Genomic DNA, 18379 nt, shown 5'->3' with positions numbered 1-18379 from the left:
TCACTATAAAGTCTTAAAAATATAAATAAAATTTATATATTTATATATCGGCTTGGTTCGGATTTTTTTACTCAATACCAAACCAAGTCAAACCAAACCTAGTCGAATTTTTTAATCAGTGTTGTTTGATTTTTCGGTTTGGTACGATTTTCCGGTTCGGTTTGAACACCCCAAAGTCATACTAATCATTCATCGAGTTGAATCTCTGAATGGTAGTGTTCTACTAGTACTGTAAATCTTTCTGTATGATAATAACATGTTTGAAAAAAAAAACACCTCTTATTTCAAGATTTACAATCTTGTTATTATGGATTAATTCAACTAGAAAAGGAGCTCGGATTTGCAAACAGATCATCAGCATCTTGGATTGTCCCAACATTTTGATTTTTATAGGAAATAAAGTTTTACCAAGAATATCTTCAGTTTTGCTATTGTAGGAAATGCTATTTCGGATTTTGAAACAAATAATTTCTAATTCTAGCTATACATGGACGTCCATGTTGAGTTCAGTTTATATCTTTCATGTTTTAATCATTTTGGAAGTTTTTCCTTCCTATTTGGTTTGATTAATGTGGTTTCTAAGTGTAATGCGTAACAAGCTAATCCCATAGACAAAACACAGAAACGTTAGGACTTAGGAATATAATGAATCAAGTCCTTAGATCCTAATAACACAATTTTAAAACCGCTTATGCTTAGGTTCAAGGTGAACAATATCACTTGTGTATTAAATTATTATATATCGTTAGAGCTGTCAATATGGGCGGGGTCGTACTAGCCCAGCCCAGCCCACGTGGGCTTTAGCAATTGACGGGCTGGGCTGGGCTAGCCCACCATTTTTTATGGCTCTCATAATGATCGGTCCACCCCATCCCTATGTGGGATACAGGCCCTCACGAACCGGCCCATCATTTTTTAAAATATAATTTTATATTTTTTCTTTAAGTTCTAAACTAAAAAAAGATAAATATTTAAAAGTTAAAAAAATCTTATTGGTTCTAATATATCACAATAAAAGTTAGTAATAAATATTTTTAAAATAACTTCTTATACGGTTCTAATATATCACAATAAACACTAAAAAAAATAAAAGACAAGACTATATTTCATTCATTAAAAGTCAAAACTCAAAACAAACTATTCAAGAGAACGTCCATGACGCTTATGGGATATCCAACACAACAACTTTATCAAATACATTTGAATCCGCTTGTGAGAAGATTGTCTTAACATCTTCACTTTCATCTACATCTACAATTCATATGCAATATTAATTAGTTAAATATTAAGAATAATTAACATCTACATTTGGGATACTCTTCTTGTTATTTTTTGTGCCGTATGTTTTTTATATTTTATATGTTTTAAATACGTATTTTAATAGGCCCATGGGGCGGGCCGACCCAGTCTCAGTCAAGCCTCATGGACTACGGGTTTACTCGGGCCGGGCTTAAAAATTTCATTTTTAAATGAGTTCCAAAATTCTAGCACAGTCCTGCTAAATCATGGGCTGGGTTGGGTTGCCCAACGGAGCAAGCCTATATTGACGACTCTATATATCGTATTAAAGCCGCTCCACATGCAACTTTGAGCTATTATGAGACAAACCATAAAGTTTAACTGAGTATAGACCGTGAGTTTTTAAGGTGTATTTAACAATGCAACACCTCAATAAAATCTCATATTAGGCAAAACACAAGAGAGATCCGCTGTGTGCAGTGGCGAAATCAGTAATTTTTCTAAGGGTGTTCAAACTTAAAAAAAGTTAAAAAGTTCCCGACCAAGGGTATTCAACATATGTTATATACTTCTAAGATCTAATATTTTACCTATATATATAGTATAATTTTCCGAAAAAGGATGGTCAATTGACCACCCTTACAAAATGCTAGCTTCGCCCATAGCTGCATGTATAATAAAACAAATCTTAGACCTTACTGACACGTTTTAAAGCCATATATAGAATAAATAGCGTTCAATAATGACTTAATCAATAGGTCACCGATAGACTTCCATTTACCGATTAAATTTGGGTGAGATCCAAGTAATACCGTTTGTCCATCTTTAGTCAATTGGCAATTAGGGTAAACTCATTATCCTTTAGGTTCATATAATAACATAATTATCTAGTCACTTTTCAATTGTCTAATCGTTTAAAAGCTTTAATTTCCTGTTCCCTATGTTGTGTAGCAGCCGAATAAAGCAATTTTAGATTATGTCACATCAATTAAACACAAATTTTTTTAGTGCTTTTGCAAAGAGTTACACGTTAGGCCCTTTTTGGCACAGCTGGTGATTTTACTAGCTAGGTATTTTTACTTTCTTTCCTTTAGTTTTCTTTGTTTTTTAAACAAATATATACTTTAGTATAAAGGTGAAAACAACTAAAAAGTACTTCTTTGGAAAATTTGGTTCCACTTTATTTTATTAATGGACCACGTAAAGCTTTTATCTTGGGTAAGAGAAAGGAGAAAGAATGTTGGTAAATAAAAACTAGAAAGATTCACCTCCAACGTGTCGCTTAATTGATCAATGAATTGAATGAAAATTATAAATTATTAGGGTTTAAATTTCAATAAAAATAAAGGTAGATAATTCTTTCATCTATTTAATATTTAGGCTAGAGTTAACTGATATATATATATATATATATTTGTGAAAAATAGCAGGTACTCAATAAAGTAATCACAATACATGCAAAATGACCGAACACCATCGTTATAATAAAAGTCAATCAACCAAATAAATACTCCTTCCGTCTCATATTAACAGTCGTGGTTACTAAAAGTAGTTGTCTCAAATTATTTGTCATTTTAGAAGTTCAAGACAAAATTATTTTTTTCTCCTTTTTTACCCTTAATAATAATTGTTCTTGAAGATAGAATACATAAATAGAATAAATATCCAATAAAGAAAGATTTTATCGTAAGATATAAATAAGAATAAAATAGTTTAATCCCTTTCCTAATTAATATTTCATAAGGGGCGTGTAGTACTTTGAAATAATATTGATATTGTCCCTTTTGTAGAATTAGAGGCTGGTATTAGCCAAACCTAAATATTATAGTAAAACTTTGTTATCATTAGTGCCATTTCTTTTCATGGAGTTTGCACTACAAAGTTACACGCATGTTTCTAGTGTTATTTTCTACATTGCAATCATGAAATTTTAGTGGACTAAGAACCAGAACAATTTCATAATTTTTAATGAATCTGGACTTTATATTATATAGTACTTAATCCTTTATTCTTCATGTCCCTTTTAATCCTCTTTTGGCATTGGTAAAGGGATTCTTTTGTAGTCCATAAAGCAAGACAATCTTTAGTGTAAATGAGAGATGAAAAAGAAAAGATTTGTCAATGATTTTATTCTACTAAGTGACAAACTATAGGTCGATCTTTTTACAGATAATCAACTTCAAGTGTCCCAATACATGTTCTTTCCCTTCTGCGTATAATACAAACTTCGATAAAATATGAATATGAGTAGGGTTCATTCAATATATATAAACTTATTTAATTATCACATAGTGTTACCAAATACAGTCCTAGTTGTCGTTGTTGTTACTGATGCCAAAAATACTTACTCACACTCGATATTTATACCAAATTATATTGAATAATCATGGTAACGAGTAAGGTCGGAGCTAGTTTATAAATTACGAGTTCATTTGAACCTTCAGCTCAATCATGTTTATTTGTCAAAAAACTCATTAAATAAGTACAAATAACATATCTAAAATCCAAAAGAATTAGACGAGATGTGATAGAATTATAAACTCGAACCCATATAAAGTTCTACCTCTGATTACGAGATATATTAAGGTAAAACTTATACGTTTAAGTGATAGAAATGTACACAAAATATATGTTATTTATTTATTTATTAATCCGGTATAAACGGATGTGCATAAAAAGTTTTCCATACTAGTGTTGTTCTAAATTTGTACAAGGTTATGTTCAGGGGCGGATTTGTAGCCTAATACATAGGGCACCTGAACCCATGGTCTCTCCGTCAAAATAGGTAATTTATATAAATATTTTCTAAAATTAATTTAATATTATTTGCTGGGACTCATGCTCCATAGAAGCTAAATGATGCATTTGGTTGAGTGCTGAGTTATTTACCCGGAGGATCAGGGATCAATTTTCACTTAGTACTTTTTTTCCTCCATTTTTAAGTGGTGCACCTATGTTATAGAAATCCTAGATCCGCCTCTAGTTATATTAGCTGATTATCGTGGATGTTTACCTGTTCAACTCATTCAAGAGCAATATGATTATGATTTCAGTTTTCCAACTTTAATTACCTAGATGCTCATTAAAGTTCAATAAAGGAAAAGAAGCAAAATGTGATTGTTGGCCAGATGAAGATGAATGGCAGGCCGGTGTACAGGACATCTCGAGCTCATGTCGATAACCTACTCTAATGCAAAAATTAGTGACTGCTTCTACGGCTCGACCCCGTGACCTAAGGCTACACGGAGACAACTTTACCGTTGCTCCAAGAGTCCCTTCCAGATGAAGATGGATCTTAGGCTTAAATTTATTCAGTTTGAGATCAATATTGAATATAATAGAAAATGGTACTTTCGGTCCTCCATATATACTTGCCATAGCTTAAAGCCTTTGGTGCCTAATGCCAGGAATTAAGAGAACGAGCAATTTCATCTATATTACAACATATTTAATTGAACTATTGTTGTTTAGATCCAAGCTCTTCTTTAATTGAACAAGTGCTCCTCTTTCCTTCTTTGTTTAAAATCACAGAAAATGTACGGTGGAATTGTGGATCTTTCACTCTTAACTAGCAGTTTCGGTTCGAGTCCGTGATATGGAGCACTTCTTGGTAAAAAATGCTTTATCTGCTAGTGGGGCTTACCTAGTATAAATTGAGGCGGATACAGTATTTGAGCATGATAGATTCAACCTTTAAACTTCTTAGCACTAGCCTTGCGGTTCTTTTCTAAAATTACTGATTTAAAATATTATATGTGTTAATATTTATTAAAATATTTGATATTTTTCATATACTATAAAAGAAATGATGCTCGACGAAAGGATCCAGATTCCATACTATATTGTAGGCTAGGGAGAGAGTTGCTCTGTCAAGCTGGGCATTCAATGTTCTTATGGAGGAATTGAGAGGGCCTTCAGTAAAGAGAGGAGTGATGGGCAACCTGTTGCGGAAGCCAAATGTATATAGTGTGAATAAGTCACAACTACTATACCAAAAATTATGACAGCCACCAAATAATAAATAAGACAATAAAGCAATAATAAAGGAAACACCAGAATTTACGAGGTTCGGCTAATTTTGCCTACTCCTCGGACACAACCAATATTTTATTCCACTCCAAAAATACAAGTGAAATAATACTAAAGAGAGAAGATACAAATGCCTTAAACAGATGAGAAGGCAAATGAGAGGTGTGTTTCAATCCTAAACATTAGGCCTTCTTTTATAGGGGAAAAATCCCCCCAAAACTTAAGAGCCCACCGATGTGGGACAAAATTTGCCAAATTCAACAAATCTCCACCTTGGCAAAATTCCACATCTTCAATTTTCTCTCAATAACAAATTTTGATTGTGTCTTCATCTTCAATCTTCAGTTTTCAACAATGTTGATCAAATCCAAACAATGTTGAAACTTGACCGCAGTCACCACCTTTGTCAGCATATCAGCAGGATTCTCCGTAGTATGAATTTTCTTCACTGTGACTCCACCTTCTTCTATGATTTCTCGTACGAAATGATACCGAACATCAATGTGCTTCGTCCTTGCATGATAAACTTGGTTCTTCGCTAATTGAATAACACTTTGACTATCACAAAAAATTGTGATACCTTTTTGTTCAACACCAAGCTCCTTTAGCAATCCTTGAAGCCAAATTGCCTCTTTCACAGCATCTGTAATAGCCATGTACTCTGCCTCTGTTGTAGACAAAGCAACTGTTGACTGCAAAGTAGACTTCCAACTAACTGGTGCCTTTGCAAAAGTAAACACATAACCAGTAGTTGATCTTCGTTTGTCCAGATCACCCGCAAAATCTGAGTCACAATATCCAACTACAGACTGATTGTCTTCCTGCTCAAAAACTAACCCGACATCTACAGTATTATGAATATACCGTAGAATCCACTTCACAGCTTGCCAATGCTCCTTCCCTGGATTGTGCATATATCTGCTAATAACTCCAACAGCTTGTGAAATGTCAGGCCTTGTGCAAACCATTGCATACATCAAGCTACCAACAACATTTGCGTATGGTACCTTTGACATATACTCTCGTTCAGCTTCATCCATTGGCGACATAGTAGTACTTAGCTTAAAATGGGGAGCAAGTGGAGTACTAACTGGCTTAGTCTTGTCATCTATGCCAAAACGTTGTAGTACTCTCTTCAAATATTCTTTCTGAGATAAACAGAGTTTCTTTGAACGTCTATCTCTAATTATCTCCATGCCAAGAATTTTCTTTGCCTCACCCAGATCCTTCATCTCGAACTCCTTCTTCAGTTGAATCTTCAACTTATCAATTTCTTCCGAATTCTTGGAAGCTATCAACATATCATCAACATATAGGAGAAGATATACAAAGGAACCATCTTTAAGCTTGTGCAAATACACACAATGATCGTATTTGCTTCTCTTGTACCCTTGCCGCAACATAAACTCGTCAAATCGCTTGTACCATTGTCTAGAAGATTGTTTCAATCCGTACAACGATTTTTCAAGTTTGCACACCATATTTTCTTTTCCAGCAACTTTGAATCCTTCTGGCTGAGTCATGTAGATTTTCTCCTCCAAGTTTCTATGTAAAAACGCAGTTTTTACATCCATCTGAACTAGTTCCAAATCCAATTGTGCTACCAAAGCCAACATAATTCTAATGGAGGAATGTTTTACAACTGGAGAAAACACTTCATTATAATCAATTCCCTCCTTTTGAGCATATCCTTTGGCCACCAATCTTGCTTTGTAGCGAACATTTACTTGGTTAGGAAATCCTTCTTTCTTTGCAAATACCCATTTGCACCCAATTGCTTTCTTTCCCTTCGGGAGATTGGCCAATCTCCATGTATGATTCTGATGAAGGGACTGTATTTCATCATTCATGGCAATCCTCCACTTATCTTCTTCTGAACTTTGGACAACATCTTTATAAGTGGTAGGAACATCATCAGCTACAATTGAGGTTGCACAAGCAACCGTCTCTATGAGACGAACAGGTTTCGTTATTGTTCTTTTTGGCCTGCTGGTTGCTATTGATTCAAGTTGTTGTTGAGGTTCCTGAGTTGGAATCTCCTCTACTGGCTCTCCTTCCAGAGGGTAATCTTCATTTGTTTCCTCCTCTGCTTCTTGTGTAGGAAAAATAAATTTTCCCTCAAACTCCACCTGCTTAGAAGCACCTTCATTTTGTTTGGTATCTTCTGTTACCTTATTTACCATAGCAGATTCATCAAAGGTAACATCCCTGCTGAATATTACTTTCTTTGTCATAGGACACCATAAGCGATATCCTTTGACTCCAGAAGTAATTCCCATAAAAATAGCCTTCTTTGCCCTTGGATCCAATTTTGACTCCGTCACATGATAATATGCAGTTGAGCCAAACACGTGCAAAGAGTTATAATCTACAGCAGGTTTTCCATACCATTTTTCAAATGGTGTCTTGCCATCAATAGCAGCAGATGGTAGACGATTAATGAGGTGGCATGCATATGTAATTGCCTCAGCCCAAAATTCTTTGCCCAAGCCAGCATTGGACAACATACACCGTACCTTCTCCAGCAAGGTCCGGTTCATACGTTCTGCCACTCCATTCTGTTGTGGTGTATGTCTAACAGTGAAGTGTCGGACGATGCCATCATTTTCACAGACCTTATTGAAATGATCATTTTTGTATTCACCTCCATTGTCTGTGCGAATACACTTGATCCTCCTGCCTGTTTGATTCTCCACCATCGTCTTCCATTTGAGAAAAATTCCTAGCACTTCATCTTTGTTTTTCATTGTATACACCCACACTCTTCGAGAAAAATCATCAACAAAGGTTACAAAATAGTGCTTCCCACCCAATGAAGGTGTTTTGGAAGGACCCCAAACATCAGAGTGTACATAATCCAAAATGCCTTTAGTATTATGGATCGCTGTACCAAATTTAACCCTTGTCTGTTTCCCTTTGACACAATGCTCACAAAACTCCAAGTTGCAAGCCTTTACTCCTTTTAACAATCCTTGATCTGATAGAGTTTTCAAGGATTTTCCTCCAGCATGTCCCAAGCGCATGTGCCATAGCTTGGTTGCTTCTGCCTCTTTGTCGTCACTGGATGTCACTGTCGCTGTCCCAATAACTGTACTGCCACGATAGCGGTACATATTATTATTCTTCCGATTAGCCTTCATTACCACTAGTGCACCGGAGCATACTCTCATCACTCCATTTTCTGCAATGATTTTGAACCCTTTTGATTCTAGGGCTCCCACAGAGATGAGATTCTTCTTCAAATCCGGTACATATCGAACATCTATTAATGTTCTGATCATTCCATCATGGTTCCTTAATCGTATTGAACCAATGCCATATGAGGTAAGAGGGCTGTTATCCGCTGTGTGGATGACTCCATATTCTCCTTCTTGAAATTCCACAAACCAGTCCCTGTTGGGACACATATGATGGCTACAAGCCGAGTCCATCAACCATATGTCTGATGATGTTGATGACTCTGTTGTAACTAATGAGAAGTCTGAATCATCACAATCAGCTACATTTGAATCCATAATGGCCTTTCCATTATTATATTTGGCCTTATTCTTCAACTTCGGACAGTCTTTCTTCCAGTGCCCTTTTTCTCGACAAAAGGCACATTCATCTTTGCTGGGTCTGGATCTTTGACTTGGATCTTCCCTTCTTTGTCCTCGTTTGATTTTGAGGACGACCCCTCACAAATAGTGCTTCTCCTTCTCCGCCCTTCTGTTTTTCTCGCTTTCTTTGTTCATAGCTGTACAAAGCCGAACAAACTTCTCTGAGAGAAACTTCGTCATTTCCATGGAGTAGAGTAGTTTCAAGGTGCTCGTACTCATCAGGAAGTGACGCCAACAACATCAAGGCCAAGTCACCATCATCATAAGTTGTATCCATATTTTGCAAATCTGTGACCAACTTATTGAAACTGGTGATATGTTCATTCATCGTGGTACCAGGAACATAGGTGAAGTGAAACAGTCTCTTCTTCATGTACAATTTATTTTGACTGTTTTTCTTCAAAAATTTATCCTCCAGTGCTTTCCATAATCTACTTGCAGAAGTTTCCTTTGTGTATGGATATTTCTGCTCTCTAGCAAGGTAGGATCGAATGGTACCGCAAGCAACACGATTGATAATTCTCCAATCTTCTTCTCCAATAGCATCTGGTCTCTTTTCTTCAATAGCAAGATCTAGCCCTTGTTGAAAAAGGACATCTAGAACCTCGCCTTGCCACATCCCAAAATGTCCGGACCCGTCAAATATTTCTACCGCAAATTTCGCATTTGACACAATTCTTGTCATAAGCGAAGATGCCAATGATGACGTATTGTTGACACTTGATGTAGATTCTTCTTGTTTATTGTCTCTCATCTTTGACACAAATATTATTTAATAGCTGACGACACAAATCAAGATTATTTCCTTTCTGGTGTGGAAGATCAGACTAAGCTGCAACCACAGAGCATACTAAGACAGAATCTTGACACAGTTACCAAGATAAATCTTTTCTGATGTGGAAGATCAGACTATGCTGCAACCACAGAGCATACTAAGACAGTACCTTGGCTCTGATACCAATTGTTGCGGAAGCCAAATGTATATAGTGTGAATAAGTCACAACTACTATACCAAAAATTATGACAGCCACCAAATAATAAATAAGACAATAAAGCAATAATAAAGGGAACACCAGAATTTACGAGGTTCGGCTAATTTTGCCTACTCCTCGGACACAACCAATATTTTATTCCACTCCAAAAATACAAGTGAAATAATACTAAAGAGAGAAGATACAAATGCCTTAAACAGATGAGAAGGCAAATGAGAGGTGTGTATCAATCCTAAACATTAGGCCTTCTTTTATAGGGGAAAAATCCCCCCCAAACTTAACTCCCAACCAATGTGGGACTTTGGCATTTTGCCAAACTTCAACAAATCTCCACCTTGGCAAAATTCCACATTTTCAATTCTCTCTCAATAACAAATTTTGGTTGTGTCTTCATCTTCAATCTTCAGTGTTCAACAATGTTGATCAAATCCAAACAATGTTGAAACTTGATCGCAGTCACCACCTTAGTTAGCATATCAGCAGGATTCAAATTACTTCAGACAACCAAAAAAAAAAATGATTGCAGAAGAACACTTTTTCCATAGATAAACAGAACTGTCATTACAGGATATGTTTAGGCTTTCTGATACACAACTCAGTGCCAGAATCCAACTGAAATAATGGATAAAAAGGAAATTTGCCAAAATTCTGAATCAGAAATCTTAACAAACTCCTATTACTAAATATTGAATTGTTAACTAGCTTTGCTGGATTAGATGTACTCCAATTCACTAGTTATTTTAGTACATAATCATAATAGATTTATGTTAAACTCAAATGTAATTTTCTCTATTTAATGAAGCAATTTCTTTAAGAGTAGAACTCATAGGTGGAAGAATCAGCAACAATATTTCTCAATCCACCAACTGTGGAAGCTATCATAATGAAAACTCCAATGAATATGCATGCCTGAAATTATAAAAATACCACATCATATAAGTAAAACTCTAGAAGAAACAAAAAAAATCAGAAGAAAAAGAGTTTGAAAATAATAACCAGTGGCGAAACCAAAAACTTGAAAGAAGAGAAAAAATTTAGTCAAAAAGGGTGTTCAATATATGTTATATACCCCTAAAACATAATATTTTACCTATATATACAATGTAATTTTTTGACGAAGGGTGGTCACTTGACCACTCTTAACACAACATAGCTTTGCCCCTGACACTAACAAACTAAATGAATTTTTATACTATAACCGTAAAAGAATGCTTACACTATGAGCATGTAACCTGTCTTATTTTCCTAGTTACTAATCCCACCTTTATGGACGACAACTATAATTATCTTTTAGGAGACTTGATACTGTAAAAATTCTTTTACAATGTCCACGTTAGTAGTTAAACTCAGTATAATTACCGGTAACCAACCATAATATGTAATGCGTGAGACTAGTAACTTGTAAAAGAAGACTAGTTAGTGCTACGACGGGTTAAAAGATACTAAATATATAAAAATTCTTTACACTGTCAGTATACAAACGTTGAATCTTATTGATTCACTCTGACATATAAATGAGAAATTTTGAACTTACCCAATTTATCAACCATGACATGCTGAATCTCCTTGGTTTCTTGATCTTAAGCCACATTATGCAGGGGAGCTGCAGCAAGTGTTAGAAACAAAGACATGTTTGATTTTCATAGTTCATTTAAAAGGAAAAAAAGGAAAAGCAAAGAATATGAAACTTGACTTACAAAGTAAGAAGTAGGAGCAAAACCAAATCCTCCAAAGAAACCAAGAAGATCACCAAAGAAAGGGAATGTTACACCAAGAAACAAAGTGAAAGCTGCAACATTAAAAAAGACACTGGTTTTTCAGCTAATGACATAGTACAGTGAAACAAAGGGCCAATAATCAGTTGGATGCACAAAGCATCCTGCATTTACGCAGGGTCCGATGAAGGGCTACATCCCAATAGTGTGATGTAGACAGCCTACTAATGCAAATATTAGTGGTTGGTTCCACGGTTCGAACTCGTGACCTATGTCACACGGAGACAACTTTACCGTTGCTCCAAGATTCCCCTTCACGGCTTACAATCCATCTAAATAACGATATACATTCTATTTTGATTGTCTTATTCGGTTTTCATGCACGATACGAAATTTTGTGATGACAGGAGAGGAATAACAACAAAGAAGAATTAACCTAAATAATTGCTCATCCAACCGCTTAAAATAAGAATAGCCAGCGGATATATAATATATGTATAAACTATTGTATACTCAATGTATAATATGTTGTATAATCAATGTATAATCGATGTATACCGGCTAGGAAAAGTAAATAATACATTCGACGACTATTTGTATGGCCCAGACCCCACCTGTGGGATTAGATTGAGTATGTTGTTATTGTTGTCAATGACTATTTATGTGAGGATCCCTAATAACAAAGATACTCACCAACATATGCAGTACGAACGAAGAAGCGCAGCATTACTCCAGGTGGGAAATTCCAGGTTTTCACCATCTTTTGCTCCATCAAATCAAACACTGGCATAGCATAAACCTGCAATCCTCATTCTTGTTACTTCTAGCTAACGCTCAACACACGATTAGTGCAAAAATGCATAACGAAACAAGCTTCATTGGCTCGTGTATTTGATGATTTTGATGCAATTTAAATACCTGATAGCTGCCTATGACATGGACAACCACCATTAAGTTAGCAGCTGCAATAAGCCAAGATGGTCTTTCAAGTCCCACGAGCACATTGTCATCGACGTCTTGGCCAAATGCCCAATACCCGATGAAAGCAACAGGGAAATAGCACAGGGCATTGACAAAATAGGCCCATACGGCGCCTTTCCACATTGGAACTTTGGAGGGCTTCTCAGGTGTTGATGGAATAGTGGCTTGTATCTCAAGGACAACAGCATGACCAGCATAAGCAAAGGAAACTTGACCTAACGCGTTGAAGACGCGAAACATTGAATCAGCTGGACTTGTTTTCTTGTACGCGTAGCTCACGTTCGGGACTCTGCCTTTGCCTATACAACCTACCCATGCTATAGTTGAATAGCTGCACACACAATAATCAATAACTGAATTTGTGAGGATCAGTTTTGAGATGAAGGTTTGTTATATCTAATACATAATAAGCATAATAATAAGCAGAAGATATTCTCATACCATGATTTTTCAACTTCTTTTGTATCAAAAGGTAGATAAAAGTAGCATGCCATAAAAGTTAGTGCAGGACTACTGTTTTAATAGTAGTTCAGTTTCTAATACTCATTAGCATGTATCATTTTCTTGATTTTTCTTCAAAAAGCTCTCTTTGTCCCAATCTAACTTCTATCACACACTACAGTTGAGTACAAGCAAATTTCTAAAGAAAAAAGCAACAACATGTGCCACCTTTTATATGTGGTTTCAATAAAAAAGTAGATGAAGCCTTTCTCAATACATTCAACAGAGCTAAGTATTTTCGACACATAACATAAATATATGTGAAAAGTTACTAAAAATTTCAGAAAGTGTATTGAATTCTGGATCCACCTCTGCTTAAAACTTTTCAGGCTAATTGTGAAGTCTAAAAAGGGCAGTCAGGTGCACAAAGCATCCTGCATTCATGCAGGGTCCGGGGAAGGACCGCATGCACCACAAAGGCTAATTTTGAAGTCTGAATCAAGAAAATTATTTGGATGGTATTATGATAAGAGTACCTCAGTGACATGACTGCAGCTGCTAATGAGACACCAGAAACAGAATTGAAATTGGGCAGCTGTGATAGAAAGAAATGGATTGCACCAAATATGCAAATCCAATAGGATTGCCTTATTGTGGTGCAATTAGTGCAAGCTATTTCCATGAACTTCTTCAGACACTTTCCTCCAGTAACCATGTACACAATGTCACAACCAACTTGGACAATTAGCTGTTGTGGAAGTACTATCCATGCCCCAAGTTTTGGTCCAAAGGCATGTTTTCCAAGATCCTTGTACCGATCGAAACGAACTCCAGGCACACATTCATGGAGCTGTATCATTTGCCACATTGTGTGTAAGGTTATACACCATGATAAGATCATAACCGCCGTACCTGGACCCCTGATGGACAAAGACAACTTTACTTCAACCACAGTAAATAAATCTATTGAAGACATAATTAGGGAATAAAAATATGCTCCCTCTAACAGCTTAAGTTTTTTAGAATGAGTTGATCGCACAGTTTCAACATGGTATCAGAGCAGACAAAACTGTCAATTAAAAGAATCTAGCCAACACGTGAGAAAGCATGTTGAAGACACAATTAAGTATAGAAGTGTGCTCTCTCTACCGACTTAAGCTTTTAGACGAGATGATCACACAATTCAAATAAATAGAACAATTTTTTAGGATAAATCCAACTTAAGTTTCATTTTTAGGTTATTCAAATAAATAACGACTTAAGTTTGCTGCCATGTGACCAGGAGGTCACGAGCTCAGCCGTGGAAACAGCCTATTGCAGAAATGCAGGGTAAGGCTGGGTACAATAGACCCTTATAGTCCGGTCTTTCCCCGGACGCCGCGCATAGCGGAAGCTTAGTGCACCGGACTGCCCTTTAAATCCAACAAGAACATTATAATTACATACCATCCTAAGTAGGCCATGGCATAAGGCAGGCTGAGAACACCAGCACCAACCATTGCAGTAACTGTGTGAAAAGTTGAGTACCACCATTTGGCTTCGCGAGGAGGACCATCTTCTGCCCATTTCTCATCTGAAGGAACTTCCTGCAAAATCATCAAACAAAAACACAATTCCATTCAAGAAACAAGCTTGTAATTTCAAGATTATTTACTTAAAACAAGCATGTATAGGGATAACAAAGCTCACCTTTGGAGCTGGTGGAGGAGAAGATGAAACCATGTTTTCAAATCAAAGAATTACAGGCAAAGAATGTGCAAGTTCTTGAGCAACAAGAGCACGTATTTGTACTAGTTCTTGCCACTAATATTTGAGTGGAATAAAGGTTAAAGTAGTCACTTTTACTGGCTGCTTTTCCTATTAGTAATATGTAATTGACCAAAAAGTGTAAAATATGCGCTTGGTTTTAAAATGGATAAATTTACGTAAATTTTTACTTTCAATTTTAACCTTTGCCTTCTTAATAATCTTTGGAAAATGGCTTTGGTAGAAAGGCCATTTTGTTATTTAACTTGTTTTGTGGATTGTGATCCAACATTGGATGTGGTATTATTCAAAGATTTTGGTATTAAAGTATACCCGAATGACCTATACCGAAAATAATCATGCAACCAGACAAAGGATAAAATGTAATTTTTACACAAATAGCTGGTTGGATTCACGTTTTATTTTTTCTAGTCGGTATACACAGTTTATCTATTGATTATACATATATTATACATCCGTTGACTATTTTAAATTTTAGCGTTTGAGTGGGCGGTTATTTAGGTTACCACATTTATATCGGGATTATTTCCAAAATTCCAGTTTCCAAACGACTAAAAGAGTACTCATAGTGTAAATTTTTCTTTTATATTTTGATTTCCTAAAAGAAAACTATAGCTAAATTGTTCATAAAAAAATTGAATTAATAACCTGAAAAATAAAACAATTTATTTGCTATAATACATTAGACGTAGAATAAAAAATTCTTTATATATTATCTTTATGTGATTACATTAGATTTATTGTTGTTGCTGTATATTATCGGTGCATATAAGGTAAATTTATAAAGAAAATGTCACGAGATGGTACAACATTCAAGTTTTATGTACCTAATATTAGTCACACTGCCAACTACTACAAAAAAAGAGGAAAAAATGTTTTCCAAACAGCATCTGCTATGAGAGCCAATAAATCACTCTTTTCCTTCTTTAGGGGTGGGGTAATGCATAGATAAGTTGATCAAAGGACCATATCTTTCTTTCATTAGTGGTTCAATTAATTGAAGGTCAAGATTCTTAAACCCCATTTAATTTATTTTTTTATGCAAAAGAAACTAATAAAGCTACATGGTCATTTTCATGTAAAGACTTAAAGTGGGGAATTTCAAAAATTTCAGGACTTGACTAATGATGAAATTTTTTAATTGGTAGGTGGTTTGTGCCTATCTTGGCATCATTACAATGGTTAGCTTTATTGATAGGCAACTTTACCACATAATTATAAAAGAGAAGAAGATGTATGTTCATTAAAGGATGTGGCATTTTTTAGGAAGTTTCCCAATTAGCTAAGGATCTACAATTACGATTGAGAAAAAACTGTAGCTAGTTACACAAAGCATCATGTATTTACGTAGGGTTGGAGGAAGGGTCGCATCCATAGGGACGTGATGTAAACAGTCTACCCTAATGCAAACATTAGTGGTTGCTTTCATAGCTCGAACTCGTGATATGTAGTCACATGAAGACAACTTTACCGTTGCTAGCATGGAGGTTAATTGGACTACTCCCTCTGGTTCACAAAAACTGACCATTTTACCACTGATAAAATGCGAACTCCTAGAAAAAAATTACTAAATTAACTTTAATTAATTGTTACCTTGACACATTGGTATACGTAAATAAGGATAAATTTTGGAAAAATAAAATTAATTTCTTCTTGATTATATAAATGAACACTTATTTTAGACCAAAATAAAAAAGTAAAATGGTCACTTATCGTGGTGGAGTGGAGGGAGTATAAATTATTAGTGTATGTAAAGTATATGTTCAACCACGAGCGCCACACTAGCAGAAAGAAAGAAGGAAAAGGCAAAGATTTTGCCACTATTAGAGGCTACGAAAGCATAATAATAACAATAATAATAATAATAATAATAATAATAATAATAATAATAATAATAATATATTAATCTCCACCATATCAATATCCTTAGACATAAAACTAGAAGAGAATAAAACAGATACACAAAAAGAAAAGGAATAAAGCCAGGGATTCTTATGTAAAAATTCATTGACAGATATTATAAGAAAGAAAAAACCATTGCTCACAAATTTTAAAAGACATTTCAGACATGCATAACAAGTACTACTAAAACCACCAAAAAGATCAATCACGTAAAGTAAAAACAGCTCGCATGCGAAAAGAAAGAAACGAAAGAGGGAGCAGAAACAACCAATCAGATATATAATTTGGCAGGAGAAGATTTAGGTATAGACACTTAAAATGTGACTTAACGGTCAATGAAGTGAATGAAAATTAGAAACTTTGGTAGAAAATAAAAAAGCTAGATAATTTTTTCCAGTTTCACTAAGCTCGAATAGGCAAAATTATTTGATACTATGCAAGTTGATGGTAGAAAGGGAACCTTAGAGCAACGGTAAAGTTGTCTCCGCATGACTTATTAGGTCACGGGTTCGAGCTGGTGGCAGCAGCCATTAATGCTTGTATTAGGGTAGGCTGTGAATATCACACCCCTTGAGTGCGGCCTTCTCCGAACCCTACATGAATGCTGGATGTCTTGTACACCGGGCTACCCTTATGCTAGTTGGTGGCAGAAGGGGAGTTTTGGAGCAATAGTAAAGTTGTCTCTATGTGACCTATTAGGTCACGGGTTCGAGCCGGCGGAAGCAGCCATTATTAAGGTAGGCTGTCTACATCATACTTCTCGGATGCAGCCCGTCCCTAAACCCTGCATGAACACATGATGCCTTGTACACCAGACTGCTCTTATGCGAGCTGGTGGTAGTGGCGAAGCCCAAAGTCATACAATGAGATTCTAAGAAAACTAAAATGTCACATCTAATATATAACCAAAAAATTCATTTTTCCTTATTTGTGTAGTACGATTTTCCGTTGAGGTGATTCAATTGAACCCCTTGCCTCCCTTTAGCTCCGTCTCCCTGACTGGTGGGATGTAACAAGTACTCGTACAATAACCAAAGTGCGTGCAAGTCGGCCTAAATGTTATTAACAGAAAAAGAAAAGAAAGAAGGATAATAGTAACAACCTTTGGCAATGGCAGATGGTTTTCTGAAGAAGTTGAGCCCATTGCAGTAGAAGATAAAGAGTAAATATCTTCAACTGAATTTTCTTCAGCTTTTCTCTCTTTTTTCTTTGTCATAACTCACAGATTTATTATGATGCTCTTGTTCCAATGAGGTGTCAAACTCCAGTGTATTGAAACTTGGTAGTATTAACTCACATCCTATTACATTTAATGCCAGTGTCATCCAACAGAAACTAACTGAAATGTGTCATCACCAAACAGGATATTTGAGGGGTCAACCTTTAACTAATAACAACTCACTGTTTTAAACACTAAACTCCAGACAATATTAAGAGTGAAACAAGATACTAATGAATATTGAATGAATTTGGGTCTAGAGAAATGTAATTATTGACCAAAAAATCTGCAATATGACAGTTAAATACACGAAGCATTCCGTATTCATGCAGGGTCCGGGGAAAGGTCGCACCCCAAAGAGTGTGATGTAGGCAGCCTACCCTGATGTAGACAGCCTATCCTGATGCAAGCATCAATGGTTGATTCTACGGCTCAAACCCGTGACCTATAGGTCATACAGAAACACGGAAACAACTTTACCATTGCTCCAAGCCC

At 35.7% G+C, this 18379-nt stretch overlaps 1 protein-coding gene across 2 annotated transcripts; it reads right to left on the bottom strand.

The window, feature by feature from the left end:
- Window positions 1–10379: 10379 nt before the first annotated feature.
- Window positions 10380–17935, bottom strand: LOC104231131 (lysine histidine transporter-like 6). 2 transcript variants are annotated; one of them, XM_009784077.2, is made up of 8 exons: window positions 17768–17935; window positions 14443–14582; window positions 13533–13916; window positions 12493–12886; window positions 12268–12373; window positions 11557–11648; window positions 11394–11462; window positions 10380–10768 (listed from the first exon to the last, which is right to left on the bottom strand). In XM_009784077.2, the coding sequence occupies exons 1-8, from the start codon at window positions 17879–17881 to the stop codon at window positions 10670–10672; spliced, it is 1398 nt and encodes a 465-aa protein (XP_009782379.1). In that variant the 5' UTR covers window positions 17882–17935; the 3' UTR covers window positions 10380–10669. The 2 variants fall into 2 exon arrangements, with proteins under 2 accessions (XP_009782379.1, XP_009782380.1); XM_009784078.2 differs by lacking the exon at window positions 17768–17935 and adding an exon at window positions 14686–14791.
- Window positions 17936–18379: the final 444 nt, after the last annotated feature.

The sequence above is a fragment of the Nicotiana sylvestris genome, chromosome 10 (genome assembly GCF_000393655.2).
Source record: "Nicotiana sylvestris chromosome 10, ASM39365v2, whole genome shotgun sequence".
Taxonomy (NCBI): domain Eukaryota; kingdom Viridiplantae; phylum Streptophyta; class Magnoliopsida; order Solanales; family Solanaceae; genus Nicotiana; species Nicotiana sylvestris.
Note: the sequence above shows the minus strand (reverse complement) of the source record. Positions and strands in the feature narration are given on the sequence as shown.

Bases quoted from the DNA above. Each gene is read 5' to 3' on its own strand.
- LOC104231131 (XM_009784077.2), bottom strand. From the start codon at position 17,881: ATGACAAAGAAAAAAGAGAGAAAAGCTGAAGAAAATTCAGTTGAAGAT. The intron at 13,917-14,442 runs GTATGTAATTAT...TTTGTCCATCAG, and splicing joins GCCATGGCCTACTTAGGATG to GGGTCCAGGTACGGCGGTTA. The intron at 11,463-11,556 runs GTAAGTCAAGTT...CACTTGCTGCAG, and splicing joins TTGCTCCTACTTCTTACTTT to CTCCCCTGCATAATGTGGCT.